This window comes from Lampetra fluviatilis, chromosome 1 (genome assembly GCF_964198595.1).
Source record: "Lampetra fluviatilis chromosome 1, kcLamFluv1.1, whole genome shotgun sequence".
NCBI lineage: Eukaryota > Metazoa > Chordata > Hyperoartia > Petromyzontiformes > Petromyzontidae > Lampetra > Lampetra fluviatilis.
Window position 1 is genome coordinate 16,245,273 of NC_136275.1, and position 15,959 is coordinate 16,261,231.

The window sequence follows — 15,959 nt, forward strand, 5'->3', positions numbered from 1 at the left end:
CAGCTGTACGTCCACCGGCGGCACATTCTCGCGGCCGTACATTAGAAAAAATGGAGAATACCCTGTGGACGCATGAGACGTCATCCGATACGCGGAGAGTACCCCAGGTATATGCAAATCCCAATCAGCTTGTTTCTCGTTAACCGTGTGACACAGCATGGCCGACAGCGTCCGATTAAGCCGTTCCACCATGCCATCTGACTGCGGGTGGTAGGGAGACGTACGAACCTTCTTGGTTCCCAGAGCAGCGCACACTTCCGCCAACAATTTAGAAGAAAAATTTCGCCCCTGATCCGTGAGTAGCCTTTCCGGCGCCCCTTTGTCCAGTACGTATCCAAACAGGAAGGCGTCCGTGATAGACGCCACCGACTGGTCAGGTAAGGGCCAAGCCATCGGCCAGCGGGAAAGATGTTCCACCCCGACCAGCAAAAATGTATTGCCCCTAGCGGATGGCGGGAAGGGTCCCAAAATATTTAGCGCCACCAACTCGTTGATTCGAGACACCTGTATAGACTGCACCGGCGGCACATATGGGTTTTTAGGCGGCTTCCGCTGGGCACACTCGGGACACGCCCGAATGTGTCCGACGACATCCGTCGTCATGCCGTGCCAGAAGTAGTCTCGCTGCAATGTTAATAAAGTTTTCTGCACCCCGAGATGTAATAAAGTGTCGCAGTGCAGAGTGTGAATCAATTCGTACCGTAACGACGACGGTACCACCAGACGCCAGCGGTCTTGCAACCCCTCCCTCTAGATGAGCAACCCATCCCGGAGAGCGGCCCCTGGCATCCCACCGGACAGCAGTCCCCCCGCTCCCTTCGCGGCCCGACTCCGTAAAGCCCCCAACGAGTCATCAACCAATTGCTCGCGAATCCATACCGAGCGCGGCAGGTTCAGAACCCCATCGGCATGTCCTGGGCACACCGGAGCCTCAGGCACCTCGACAGCTGACACGACAGGCCAAGGGGGTAGCTGAACCGGCGTACACCTATTCGTACCCGACGCGCAAGCGCAAGGGGACCCCTGTGGTAATCTGGAGAGCGCGTCCGTGTTCCGATATTGAATGTCGAAGGAAAATTCCTGCAGGGTCTCCAACCATCGTGCCAGTTGGCCAGATGGTTGGTCAACTCTCAGGGCATATTGCAGAGCCGCATGGTCCGTGCGCACAATAAACGAACGGCCGTATAGATACGGCCGATGTTGGCGGAGAAAATAGACAATAGCCAATAGTTCGCGGCGAGTAACGCAGTAGCGGGTTTCTGCCGGGGACGGCACGCGGCTACCGTAGGCTACCACGCGTTCCACGCCGCCCTTGGACTGTGACAGAACGGCCCCGATCCCGGTGTCACTAGCGTCCGTATCCAGAATAAAAGGGCGATCAAAATCCGGATAGTCCAATGTCGGCGCCGTCGCCAACCGATCGCGTAGGCCCTCAAATGCCGCTTCTTCCGGCGGTCCCCAACTGAACCTCCGACCCTTCCCCGTAAGGAGGTGCAAGGGCCTAGCGATCATAGCAAAGTTCGGAACGAACCTGCGATAATATGAGGCGAACCCAAGGAAGCGACGTACGTCCCCAACTGAGGCCGGGGTTGGCCAGTTTCGAACGCACGCCGTCTTCTCTGGGTCCGTGGCCACCCCGTCCGCACTGACTATGTGTCCCAAATAATGCACGGATCGTTGCAGTAGGTGACACTTTTTGGGTTTAAATTTTAGATTGGCTGAGCGCATCTTAGCAAACACCGTCTCCAATCTCTGTAAATGTTCGTCAAATGTGCGGCTAAAGACGATGACATCGTCTAAATAAATCAAACATGTCTCCCACTGCAGACCCGTTAACACCAGCTCCATCAACCGCTGAAAAGTGGCGTGGGCCGCATTCAAGCCCATCGGAAGGCAATTAAACTGAAACAAGCCCTGCGGCGTACGGAAAGCCGTCTTTTCCCTCGAGGACTCATCCAGGGGAAGCTGCCAGAATCCCGAGGAGAGATCAAGCGTTGAAAAAAACTTCGCCCCAGACAAGGCATCGAGGGAATCATCCATACGCGGCAGGGGGTACGCGTCTGCCATGGACACCTTGTTTAATTTTCCAAAATCGACGCAAAATCGCAGTTTCCCATCCTTCTTCTTCACAAGGACTACCGGCGCGCCCCATGGACTGTTAGACGGGGCCAGCATGTCCTCCACTGCACCGCGAACCTGATCCCGCTCCGTCGGGCTCAACCGATGCGAGTTCAACCGAATCGGAGCGGCGTGCCCCGTATCAATGTGGTGGGAAAGCAAGGAGGTGCGTCCCAAGTCAAAATCATCCGAGCTGAACACTTCGGAATAGCTTAGCAACAGCGCGCGAAGCGCGGACCGTTGTTCCCTGGTCAGGGATGAATTATCCCCGCACAACTCGGCAACCCATCGATCATCCTGCCCCGTGGGCCCCGAAACCCCCCCCTACCATGTCCCGGCGGCCCTGGTCGTCATGGGCCGTGAATGCGGTCGTGGCGTGAGCCAAAACCGTTCCGGCCGGTACGCTAACATTCTCCGCACTACCATTCAGCACTTGTAAAAACAGAGGCTGGCCCGGCCGAACAATCGTTTGTGCCCCAACTAGCGCCCGCCGCTCCCTCAACGCCAGGTACTGATTTCCGATATCTCAACGGGATGAGCATCTGCGAACCAGGTGGAATGTCAACAGATACCTCGGACAGTGCCTGCACCTGGAAAACAGGGGCAGACCGGCCCCAGGGCGACGGCAAGAATGAAATTTTCCGACCCCCCGGTAATTCAATGCAATTTTGATCAACCCTTATTTGAATGGGCATTTTTGCCAGGAAATCGGTCCCCAACAAACAGGGTACCGCGAGGGACTTAGAGATCAAAACGGTCCCTGAAGCCGACACCCCCCCAATCGATATGTTGGCGTCCACCTGGCCCACAATGCCCATACTTCCCCCGTTCGCCGCTATGCACGAATCATAAACCGGTCGTACTCTCCCCGGCGGAATGCCCAAGAGATGGAAAATGACGTCCCAAATAATGGTCGCGGACGCACCGGAGTCCACCAAAATACGCACCTCGACCCCCTGAATAGAACCCGGTACAGTGGACGACCCAGTAGCGGCCGCAACCACCCTCCGTGCCAATCTCCGCCATTGCGTCAGCGAGCAACACGGGGCAATCGGCGGCCCCTTGTTGTTAACGACACACGGACCGCGCGGCGATGGTGATGCATGAGGTGACAGGCCTTGCCGGGTGTCTGATGCGCACCGACTTGCCTGTCCTGGATGGTCCTTTCGCGTCACGTCCGTGGTCGAGGCCTCCTGCTGGGGCGGCCTCGGGATGCGAGCCCAACAATCCCTGGCAAAGTGGCCCTTACGGGCGCAGCGGAAACACTCCATGTCGTTTCGGCGCGCGGCACCCCTCTGTCCCGACGCTCCCGCGCCGGCGGCCCGGACCTCAGCCCCGTTCCCCCCCGAGCAGGCCACTGGGCGGAGGCGGCCGTCAACTCCTGCGGACCCTTGTCATCAGGAACGTAGACCGCCTTCTTAGGATCCCACCCCGTAGCACCGCCTTCAACGATGTGGCCCCCCGTCCAAGCTGACACCTGTTTCCAAGCACTTAGCCGCAGCACGGGACGTCAACTTATCATGGCTGCACACCGGCATGGGGATCCCCAAGTCTCTAGATAATTCCTGCATCTTGCCCAATACAAGGGGTTCCAACAAATCCGGCTCCGTCTCGGGGTATGCGGCCATCGCCAGTTCCAGAACGGCGCCTCTGAATGCCTCCGGCGATTCTTCGGGCGCCCATTGCCGCTGTACGAATCTACGATGGGCATCGTCCGGAGGCTCATACGCATCCGCCATTTCCTCGAAGACACCCTGCAGCATCCTCTTCTTGTCGGCCTTGATGGAGCGGAAGAACCTGACGGACTCGTCGTCGAGAAGTGTTGGTAGGACTTCCAGGGCCTCCGCGTCCGTCCATTTGGCGGATCGTACAGCCGCTTGAAAACGGCAGGCGAATGCGCTCCAATCGCCGCCGATGGAGAACTCTTTAACAGTTGTTAAATGACGGCTGCGGGTCCTTGCTCCGCCGTCCTCCGCCGATGGTGACTCACGCGGCAGCGACAAGATGGGTCACTCCACAACGTGTGCAAGATGGCGGCTTCCCGCGGTGGAGGGCGCAAGATGGCGGCTTCCCGCCCTTCCTCCTCGGCCACGCCCAAGATGGCGTCTTTGTGCCGCGTGGTGGAGAGGGCTGATGGCGACAGCAAGGCCCCGGCCCGCTGTTCCCCGCCGGGCCTCCCCGAAGTCATCGCCGGCGTCACGAGGTCGCACAACTGCGCCAACACCGTCTTCAGTGCCTCCAGTTGGGCAGCCACCTGTCGCCATCCTTCATCAGCGTCCACTCGCGCGGATGGACCCACCGAAGCGGCCACGTCCTGCACGCCCGGACCGTCGCTCGTCCCGGCATCACTTCCCCCCTCCATCGTCGGTAGCGCCACCGCTGGAGGGAGGTCGTCATCAGAAGATGCTGCAGAAGATGGTGCAGGGACGTTCTTTCTTCTGAGCTGTTTTGACATGCCGTTTCACTTCTGACACCAATGTAATAAAGGACTCTTTCGATCTCCGTTGTCCTTTTTTTGGGTTCGTAGAATCTCGCTCACACGGCGTCCTCGCTCAGGCCTGCGTCTCCTCCGACGATCACTCCACAGCCACTCTGCTGCTCCGTTCTGCAGCCTCACTGCTGCTTCGCCCTGCAGCCACACTGCTGCTCCGCTCTGCAGCCTCACTGCTGCTCCGCTCTGCAGCCTCACCGCTGCTCCGCTCTGCAGCTAGCCTTCCACAGCCCGCTAGCCCTCTGCGTCCTGACACCGATGGCTGACGGTGCCGACGTCTCCCAACGCGTGGCGACCGCGCCACTCTCCCCGTACTGCCCAGTGTGGCCTCCTCCCGTTTCACTCCGTCTCAACTCCCCGATCCCCTTCCGGTTCTCTCCCTAAATCCTCTCCCCCACGTGACCCTAACTCCTCCCTCTCCTCACGTGACCCAGACTCCGCCCCCCCTCAATCCTTGCTCGCATTACATTAAGATCACTGGACACTCCTTCAGCATCATGTCTTCCTGCAGCAGGTGACATCTGCTCAACTTGAGCTATAGATTTGCATCCCAAATGGTTGCAGATGCTCAAACAACACTAAACGTATGTCAACATTGGGCTGGTCGTGTAGCGGTGAGGGTGCTGCGCTGCGAACCCAGGAATCTGAGTTCGATTCCCGCTCACAGCCAACACCAGTGACGATTATAATCGACCTCGGGGAGGCCCAGGACTGGTTCAGATAATGAGTACCTGGTGCGGTGTGTAAACATCACCACCTGGGAGACAAAGGGGGTCGGCGTGGTACTGGCCACCCACCCTTTTGTGTGCCGTGCCGGCCTTCATAGGTGCTCGCTAACAGCACTTTCCCCAACAGTCTGTTAAGCCGATACGGGGGATTTCTGTCTTTGTAAACAATGCAAAAAGCAGGTTTCAACTACAACCTGGCCACCACACAACCAATGGAAATGAAGTGAAGGAAATAATTGAAGAACTTAATGTTGAAAAAGTCTGCAAAGTTACATATGAGCAAAACAAAAGTAATTTATAAGATGACTTTTAAACAAGTGAAACCATCTGTTAAAGGGATACAATTGGAAAACACGCCAGAGTATATATACCTAAGGCAGTTATTGAAGACAGACCGGGGGGGGGGGGGAGAGGTGCGTTGTGTCCCTCACATTAGGAATCTCGGGTGCATATAATTTATATTTTTGTAAACTACTGAAAATAAATAAATAAAAGTATCTAGTTTGGGCAGGGTGTTGCCCCCCTTCCTGTGCCCCCCTCCCTGTACCCCCCTCTGCAAACTCCGCCCATGGGCAAAGCAGAGTGAGCTGGACAAACTAAATTAACCTTTGTCTCAATATCCCCTTTCCTCTTGAGATAAAGGTGTTATTTTGTAATCTCGGTTTGATAATCCTACAATAAATGGCAGTAATACAATTATTTGCTGGTGTTAATAGTGGTGGCTGTATACTTTATTTCAGTTTAACTTGATAAGCTGATTTAAATTAAACATTTTTAATAAGGTATTTGCGATCGCGGTAGGGCAGTGCTGTTGAGTTGGGAAATGTACACAAATGGCACAATACATCATTGATAGGTTACTGTGATGGTTGCACCACAGTAACCCTCATAAATGCTGACCAATCACCACTCAATGGTGCACAATCATCAGCTGCAGAGACTTTGGGACAAAGGGAGCTCCAAAGTGAAACAAATGTGGATTATTTTCTTTCAAATGCATTATAAAGTGACGAACATGTTTGTACAGTACAAACAAATGAGTACAGTACTGTATATATTAATTAAAATATCTGTGCAAGCTGCGAACTGTGCATTTATTTAACTTAAACATCATTAAATAAATTGATACATATTTCAGAATACAGTACAACAAAATATGAATGTATGTTCAACTTATTTCGCACCATACGCCACCAACCATGCTAAATGGAGGTGCAGAGCAGAGGGACAACAAAATAAACATCAAAAAGCAGTTCTAAAGAAATTATTTTCTGAAAAAGACAGAGAAACTCAAATAATAGCTGCATATGCAATGTATGATACAATTTCCTGCTAGATTCCTACAATCACACTTCTCACGAGTCTTTAAATGTGTATTAATAGGTAATATGACATTGCTAACAAACGTGCCACAAGTGATATGAGTTTGGTTCCTTGCCATGGTTAACTTGAACGGTAATACCTGAAATAGTTTTTCGTGATACCTGAACATATCCAGCCCGCACGAATGGAATGAGGTTACCAGTTTTTTTCCAGACTTCAATTACGCAATTCTGACACTTGTCTATGTTCAAAGATTTTTTCCTTTTTTAACTCGATATCTCAGTAAAAAAAAATCTAAAATAATTTCAAATAAACATCCCAAAATTAAACAAAAAATTAAAATGCCTTGCCTCCGCATTTCCCTGCAGATCTGCACCTGCAGGTCTGCACCTGCAGCTCTGCGTTAGCCCTGCCCACTTCTGCGAATTGTGGTTCATGGTCCGCAAAACGTTTTTATTCTGCCGCGGATTACGGGAGCAGTCATGAACCACCAATAATCCGTTAATTTGATAATTTGACTTCTGCTGTATTTTATTTTGATTGGATCCAAATCCTAAATTGTGTTTTATATCTATAGATGCAAGCTGCCCATACTACATAGAATGTATTGCTTTTCATACCCAGGGTCCCTTTTCAATTACCAACAAGAAGATTAAAAGTTAACTGAAAACACGTTTTGCATAACAGTGATCACTGGTAAAAACATCACCCTTGTACACATATTGCACAATACTGCAATTGGAAAACTGACATCAGATGCATGCATATCGGCTCCAATAACAAGCGATATTTTTGTTCTCCCTTTGTCACTGAATCTCTCTATTTTGTATTCGCACATTTTTGTTTCTAGATTTTGTTTCTCTATTCTCCGTGAAAATGCTCATCGAATATTGTTTTATTATACCACACTGTACTCATGCGCTAAATGTACACGATCCGAATGTACCTTCCATGAACATGTGTCGAGTCCACACGAAGAGACTTCCCCCTCTCTGTCCAGTCAGACTGCCACAAACGTGTGTTGGATCTGCTCCCAGCAAACAACATATGCCTAGTCAGCCAATCCTTAACATGGACCAAGTGTGCCAGTCACAATCACGTGTCAAATATCTTCTTTGAATGGCGCTGTTTATAAATCCTCATTGTGTGATGTGAAAACCCGATGTATCCCCCACCCTCGTATTATGGACACAGCTACTAAGCTCTGTATTCACACTTTTTTTTTTTTACACATAGGCTTATATTTTTTTCAATAAAAATGTGCAATTCAGCATATTGCATTTTGACATTGTCCATTGCGTTCCCATTTAAACATGCTTTTGTTTTATCAAACCGATACATTTACTATACATGTGTAGTGACGCAGCGCCGACTGCTGTCTAGCAGCGGCAACTGCGGTGGACGGTTAGCAGCGCACATGCCGTTGAACATATACACGGGTATGCCGGCAGGGCGGAGGAACTGGGGCAAGGGTCACGGAAGACCTCATAGGGAGGCCCCTGGAACCCTCAGGTGGGTTCGAGAAGGGAGGTGCGGCTAGGGCCATGCCGAATAGAATAAAAGCAGCGGAGAGCGAGAACTCCGGGCTGCCGGTTCTGGGAGTGGACTCGTTTCGTCGTCGCTGTCATCGTCGCCGCCTTCGTCGCCGCTGTCTTTGCCCGATCATTGCGCAGCTGGACAGTAGATGGCTGTCTCGGTCGACGCTGTCGGTGCAACGCGAGCAGGGTTGTGTCTAGGCTGGGCTGTACGGCAGCATGGTTGAGAGAGAGGAGGCTGGAGTTGGTGTGAACGGATAAATAAAGAGAGAGACGGTGCCTCCTGTAACTACCTCATCTCCGACTGAGTGTGTGTGCCGCACACCACACGCACACACACTCCGGGAGGAAGGAGGACACTACACATGTAACATTAATTGTGTGTATATTTTATAAAAGTTATACGAATTTTTTCAGTTGCATTAGGGATGTAGTCAGGTGGTGCAGTGTTAGAATATATATCTTACAATCCTTAGGTTGCTAGTACAAATCCCGATCATGGATTTACAGTCTTTCATCCCTCTGAGGCCGATGAAAGAAACATAACAGTGGTTTTATTACGGGAAAAAATTGTTGAAAATATTTAAATTACGCCATCTATTTGCTGTGCTGCCACAGACTTTCTACATAGTAACCCTTCAGTTGGATGGCTTATGTACATGATGAAATCTGCGTGATCCACCACCCCCACCTCCAAAGTGCTGCATAATTGACGTGCACCACGATATCATGTCAGTATAGGGACGTGAAAAGGATGAGGAGCATGGAGTTGGAAGGATGAATAGAAGGCTTTAGAGCAGTGATAATTCCTTTACCTCTGGTCCGCAAGCCTGTGGGAAGTGATCCGCAGAAGTGTTGCAGACACTATTTATTTTCTCACAAAACACCATCGTTTTGATTGAATCGTGGTCTGTGAAATGTTTTTGGAAGGCTGCAAGTGGCCGTGGGTTGCAGAGAGGATGCGAACCAATGCTCTTAGAGAAGATGGCAGAATCAGCCAAGCTAGCAATATCAAAGAATGGACCAAGGAGGGGTTGAAACTCATGAGGGAAGAAGCATAGAGCAAAACATAACTTGGAGGCAGCGCCCCAATGAACGTGAAGACCAGTGGAATGAAGAAACCCCACTATAGCATAATTGTGAACAATGTCTTAACAAAGCACTGGATACAAAACTCTAACGTTTCACACAGGGGCGGTTTCTTCATTAGGGCGATTGGGCGACGCACCACCAATGTCATTCAACCACAGAGTCACGCTAGCTGTCACTGTGCCTCTGGATATAGTCCAATCAGCGTCATGCTACGTTCTGTGGAGTACCGCCTCTTTTTGGGCGATTTCCCTCCAGCTGAGAATCGCCCCGAGTGGCCCCATAGACTTACATTCAAAGATGTTTTTTTTCGAACGGGGGCGCTGCAATGCATTCTCTATGGCTTCCGGGAGGGCTCGCCCTAACGTGCTTACGTCATCATACGTGCTTACGTCATCATACGTAAGCACGTTTCATCCAACAATATAATTTGTCGCCACCTAGTGGAATCTTTAATTTAAAAAAAACTCGAGTGGTTTGTTTTAATAGTGAGTATAGAAACAAACAAGATGTATTGTAAGAGTCACTTTATTTTTCATTAATATTAAAGAAGTGAAGTTGCCTTTACATGCTTAAGCTGTTAATTTATCCATTGCATGGGTGGACCTTATCCTTATCAATCATCCAGACATTTGCCCCCCCTGAGAGATTTTGCAGGAGCCGCCACTGGTTTCACATGATACTTTTTATGCATGCGTAATACTGTTTTGTCTTGTATTTTCTTAAGACTTTTTTAGCAACAAAGAATAACATTTTAAATACAGTTAAATTATATATTTGAACTTAAGCGCGAGTTAAATGGTAGCAATGACATGTACGGAGATCAGAGGAAACTTAAGATTATCTTCAACAAGGCTTGTACTATTGGACCTTCTTGGAGATAGTAAGAGGGCAAGGACATTTAAAACTAAACTCAATGACACGTTTTACGACTTCTCTTGCTGATGTCAGTTGTGAGACTAACAGCCCTAATAAACTGCAGATATGGTACACTGCCATATTCACAACTTAACAATATAGTGCTAAGAATTTTCATATTCATTAAGTTGCATTCAGCAGCAATTCTATTGTTTAAAAATAATACATGTTAAAGTGATGAACAGCAAGATGCAGCGATGTACTGTGGAGTTTCTACAGTATTTGTTTGTGCAGTATATGTGAGCAAGTTCAACCAATGTTTAACTCAGTTTAACACGGAGGGGGTACAAGAACAATAATGCGCTTGCATAATGTGCATGCATAATGTACGTTGCTTACCATATACTGTACATAACCCAACCGCCAATGGATACCTATTGTCATTTAAATGCATTCATTAATCCCTCCCCCACTTCGCGCAAGAAGGGCACACAAGTGATTCTATCACATCTACCCCTATATTTAAGGAACGAAATAGGAGGATTTCTCCACAAATCTGGCTGTCGCCTGATGAAGCTAGTTGTAATTACTGGCAAAACGTCGTACTCAGATTATAAATGTTGTGGCTTTGCTCTCCAACACACCGGTGTGCTGTACCAGTAACGAATTGGCATGTTCTGTTTACGTGACAAACCTTACTAATTGGCTGTGTTGCGTAGTGAAGGATTTAACGACACATTAAAATATTTACGCGATCTCACTGAAAAAACCTGTATCACTATGTGACACGATTTTTGCTCCTGGGTAGTAAGTGTTATTTTCTAATTGCTTATGCCTCAAAAGTATATAAAATTGCTATTATTCCCCACAAACTTTGCTTTTGTGACCAGGACTTTATGTGAAGGAATGACACAAATGCACACGTTTTCTCATTGAAAATAGGTACATTTCTGAATATCAATGTCCTGATCAAAAAAGCAAAGTTTGTGGGGAATAATAGTAATTTTCTGTACTTTTGAGGCATAAACAATTAGGAAATAACACTTCCTACCCAGGAACAAAAAAAGTATACATTTGTTACACAGTGATTTATCAATGTTTAACTCACAGCTTGAACACACGAAGGCGCCTTGGGTGTTCCCAGCAATATATTATTTGCAAATGTGTTTAACTTTGATTAAAGTTACTGCAACATACCGAATGCTGTAATGACAAATATTTAGTAGTTGCAACAACAAAAATCAGTAGCAATCTCCTTGGTTGCACGGTTGGCTACGTTACAGTGCGAAATAGCTTCAAAATACATACATGTGAGAGAATTGATACTTAGCCAAAACAGTGGAGCAGTGGCATGGTTAAAATGTTTGCTGAGTGAACTGGACCTGCGACCCCCACCCCCCTCATCCACCCATCACCAACCTGCACTGACCAGCATGGTAGGGTATGGTCAAACAACCACAACGACGAACACGGGTTGAGAGGCATTCATCCCAACTTATTTTCTCTCATTAAAACCAATATAAGAATAACGATTTTAGAGTGTCAGATAAAAAAAAATCAATATATAACACTTCATGTCATGTCATTATGTCCCATGACTTTTTGGTCGTTGTGGTGTCATTGCTGTTGTCTCTGTCTTCCTCTATTTATTATTGTCCGTAGTCAGCCTTAGATTTGCTTTGTGCAGAACAGCCAGTTCGTTCCACAATGTTGGTCATTCAGTTCTTTGCTATTAACCCTGGCATGATGCCACAACATCATCTTGTGTTCCTGTATGACGTACAGAATGAGTGTTTATTTATTTAGTCTATTCTTGTACTGTATTGCAAATGACTTGCAGTAATCCAAAGAGTTATTCAAAGACGTTGCGCCTATCTGTTGTAGATTATGACTGACAACCCTTTTGTCATTATCGGTCAGAGAGTTCATCGTGACGGTAAAGTAAAACAACAGATAGTCTTTGTCCTCATTAAGTTCTGTGACTATCCACCCAGTTAAGATCTTATTGAAATAATCTACAGGTCATTTTTTCTAACTTATATTGAGTTGCCGCCACTACAAAGGTTATCTATCCACTATCCTTACAACCAAGGCTAGCCTCCTGAAATATTATGATTCAGGAAGACTTACACCTCGTGTTGGCTTCTATAATCGGAAACACTCCTGAAGAAGTATGAAGAGACTGGCAACCTGGACATAGGCACCACATAATCTTCTTCTTTCGTATGGCATGTAAGCAACAGTGTGTATAGATGTCATAGTTGAATGTTAAGTTCCTTCAACCAATCCAAGGCACCAGTCGATGCTATATGGATTGCAACTATACTATGCTCTTGGAAGTGTTTGCCTTTAGGTGCCAATTAGTGAAGTATGCGGGCCGCATAATAGGTTCATTATACTCTGCCTGGTTGGAAAGGTGGCACAAGAATATAGAGCCTTTAGAATTTATACACTTCAGCCACAAGCCCTGGCATTACTGCAGAATCTGAGGGCCATCGGACCCACAAATAGCCACACAGTAAAGGTGTCTGCAAACTCTGTTGCTTCACACCTCCTGCATACATCAAAAACCCTGTCAGACAGATGCACCAGATTGGAGGTCCAGAAGAAATATCTCGTAAAATTACAGCAGAGCTCAGCGTCATCCCTCTATATGTGCCCCATTTATGCTGAAGAGAATAAACGTGGCATATAGGCCACCACGAATCAGAAAGCTGCCAGCGCAGGTGGAAATTACCCAGGGCTCCCCAGAAATATAGGATTAAAAGCAACATCGTCGCTGACAGATCTGGTCATGGTAATCCACCATATAACACGGATCAAAACATCTATGTGTGTAACTTTTCATACGAAACATCTACTGCTGGGTGAAGGCTTCTCCACATCATATTGGTCATGGGGACTGTTTGACCATACTTCATACTGGTCAGTGAGGGTTGGCTCCATGACTGGCCGATTCTGATATCACTCACCACTGATGTTAGCCATGGTCGGGAATCAAACTCGGATATCTCGGTTCACAGCAGAGTGCACTAAACACATGCGCCACCCCTCCACCTGTGCACACGGTCAACTGATGCATGTGTAGTGTCTTAAAAAAATACTCACACCGACATGTTGTAACAAGTCACCTGCTAACACTTTATTTCACCTGTTCTTGCGCCAGTTATAGGCACTCCTATAACTATCTGTAGGTCACATATACTTGACTTCTCCCCGCTCTTATCTATTCTGCACCTCACTTATCCTGCACTCAGCGACTCCGCACACAGCAGCTCTCAGCGACTCTGCACACAGCGTCTTCGCACTCAGCGATTCCGCACACAGCGACTTCGCACTCAACGACTCTGCACACAGCAGCTTCGCACTCAGCAACTCTACATCTCCACCGCTGTCCTCACCTACGCTCCCTCATACCCGCTCACACATCTGTCCCGGGCGGGGGGTTCAGCCAACACCCGCCTGGCGACGGCGTGAGGGTTGAGGTACTGTTGACGGCTGGAGCGGCAGTGGCGAGATGTCTTCACTCTTGGTTCCCGGGCAACAACCACCTCCGCTTACGCACACTCCCCTTATATATCCCCCCTCATTCCGAGTCCTCACGTGCTTCCCCTCAAGATGCCGCCAGGCCGGCACCAGTTGCCCCATTAATCCCATATCATCACCCCCCATCTCCCGTCTCTTCGACGCCAACCTCCGGTCACAGCTTACCCACCTGTTCGACCTCGGTTGCACCCGCTTAAAAGCGCGCACCACGTATATCTCTCGTCTGCACATGCATACAGTATACACCTAAGCTTGTTTTTAAATAGAACACTCCTATGTATGTAAATATACATTTTGACAATCGTATTGAGTATTGTGATGCTCAACATGATTCTGGTTTGAAAGAGATCACAAATTTTACGGACAAAACATTTTCAGCCAAGATGAATGTAATACCATACTGTACTGAATATTATGAATGGCCTACATGGATTATTCATCATGAAGATTAGGTATTACCCAGGGTGTTTGATCAGAATTTAGTGAGGAGTTGGAGAAGCTATCAGTCCTTATGGAGGCTTTCAGACTCCTTCATGAGTTTCACTGAACATTACATTTATACAGCGGCCTCGTGCCAGATAGTTACGCTTGACAGAACTGGTGAATATTTAATCTGTCAATAAAGACCGACAAACTCCTGAAAAATGGCTGTGATATTATAGGTAGTAGAGCATAGGGTGTATTTATGTTAATTCAATGTTTGTAAGCATGCCAAAAGTATCGTTGTGCCAACGTTGGCATGTGGTTGAAACCGTTGGATCAACGTTGGTCCAATGTTCCATGTTTGACTGGTTACAGCTCTATGCCATTCCACAGCTGGATAAAGGCCTCCCTATGCCTTGTTGGTCATGGGGGATGTTTGACCATACTTCACGAAGCCATCGGGGCGGGTTGGTGAAGAAACCTCTCCCTCTTCACCGGTTCAAACAAAAAAACCCAACACATTTCGGGTAATGCCCCTTTTTCATTGCATATTTAGTTTGTGCATTTTTTCAGCTTTGACAAATGGGGCATTGCTCAAAACGTTGTCTCATATATATTTATAATTTAGAGGCAGTGTTGTTGACGGATTTACTACTATAATGAGCCAAGAATGTATGTGTCCTGCGTGTGACGTCACTCCACGTTGGCCAGCCCCCATCATTAACAATCATGAAAAGGTGACGTCCTTCACATGGACCCCCCCCTCATTAATAATCATGAGCAGGTGACGTCACTCCACATCGAACAGCCCTCCTCATTAATAAGCATGAACAGGTGACGTCCTCCAAATGGACACCCCCTCCAATTCATAATAATTAGCGGCTGACGTCACTCCACATGGGGGGGCGAGGCACCTCCTCCCCCCTCCTCGGCGTCAACTCACCACCCTCACTACAAAGGCAGAACCCTCACGTCACGTGATCTTCGTAGCGCTATTGAGACATAGAAGTAAAAAGGACGTCATGATGAAGAAGGGATTTTAACCTTTAAATTAAGTAAGTCTGTGTCACCACGGCCTTACAAATTGCACACGAATTGAGTCTGCTTTTCGCTTGCAAGTTTCAGATGATTTACTGAAATACACCCGTCCTTGGACGGGCAAAAGGCTAGTGTGTTTATATTTGTGTTGCTACGTGTGCTTGTGCACCGCTGTAAAATAGCAACAATAAATTATGCTGTGGTTGGTCTCTCTTGAAAAAGGACGGGAAATTACCTACAAATGCATTTAAAACAAATGTCAAGTTCAAGTTCATTTATTAGGTATAGCCCTGTGAGCCATTTGGCTCTTGAATCGGGTGCAACCGCAACAAACAAAAAACTAAAACATGAACAAAACACATCTTAAAGTGAATGTGACTAAGTGCAAACAAAAAATTCAAGAAAAGACAGCAAAATATTGCAGAAAAAACACCGTACACCAACGCTGTGTGCAAGTCAAACAACAACAACAGTCAGAATAAATAATTTCACCACAGAGTATAATATGTCAACTTCTCGGATACATGATAATTTATCCATATCTATTACGTTCTATAAACACAATTGACATTCATGATGCAATGCCAATGTATCAATGCAATGGCGCCTGCAGTATTTTAACTATATGCATCGTTTTAAATAATAAGTAATGCCCTTTTGATAATAAATATCGTAATGGTTGATGTTTGGTTTATCTATATTTTTTCATTACACTGTCCGTTGCAGAATTGTTATTAAACCTGTTGACATTTTAGCATTTAGATAACCTTTTACAGGACTACTATTGGCCTCACGTCACAGCACGGGACT

At 47.5% G+C, this 15,959-nt stretch overlaps 1 protein-coding gene across 1 annotated transcript in view; it reads right to left on the reverse strand.

Annotated features, from left to right (window-relative positions):
• The window catches only part of LOC144935741 (solute carrier family 15 member 2-like), a 30,786-nt gene extending 23,079 nt beyond the window's left edge, over window positions 1–7,707 (reverse strand). The window contains 2 exon segments of the mRNA XM_078862516.1: window positions 7,607–7,644; window positions 7,647–7,707. Of these exon segments, the coding sequence (XP_078718642.1) occupies window positions 7,607–7,644; window positions 7,647–7,707 (99 nt within the window).
• Between the last annotated feature and the right edge of the window lie 8,252 nt (window positions 7,708–15,959).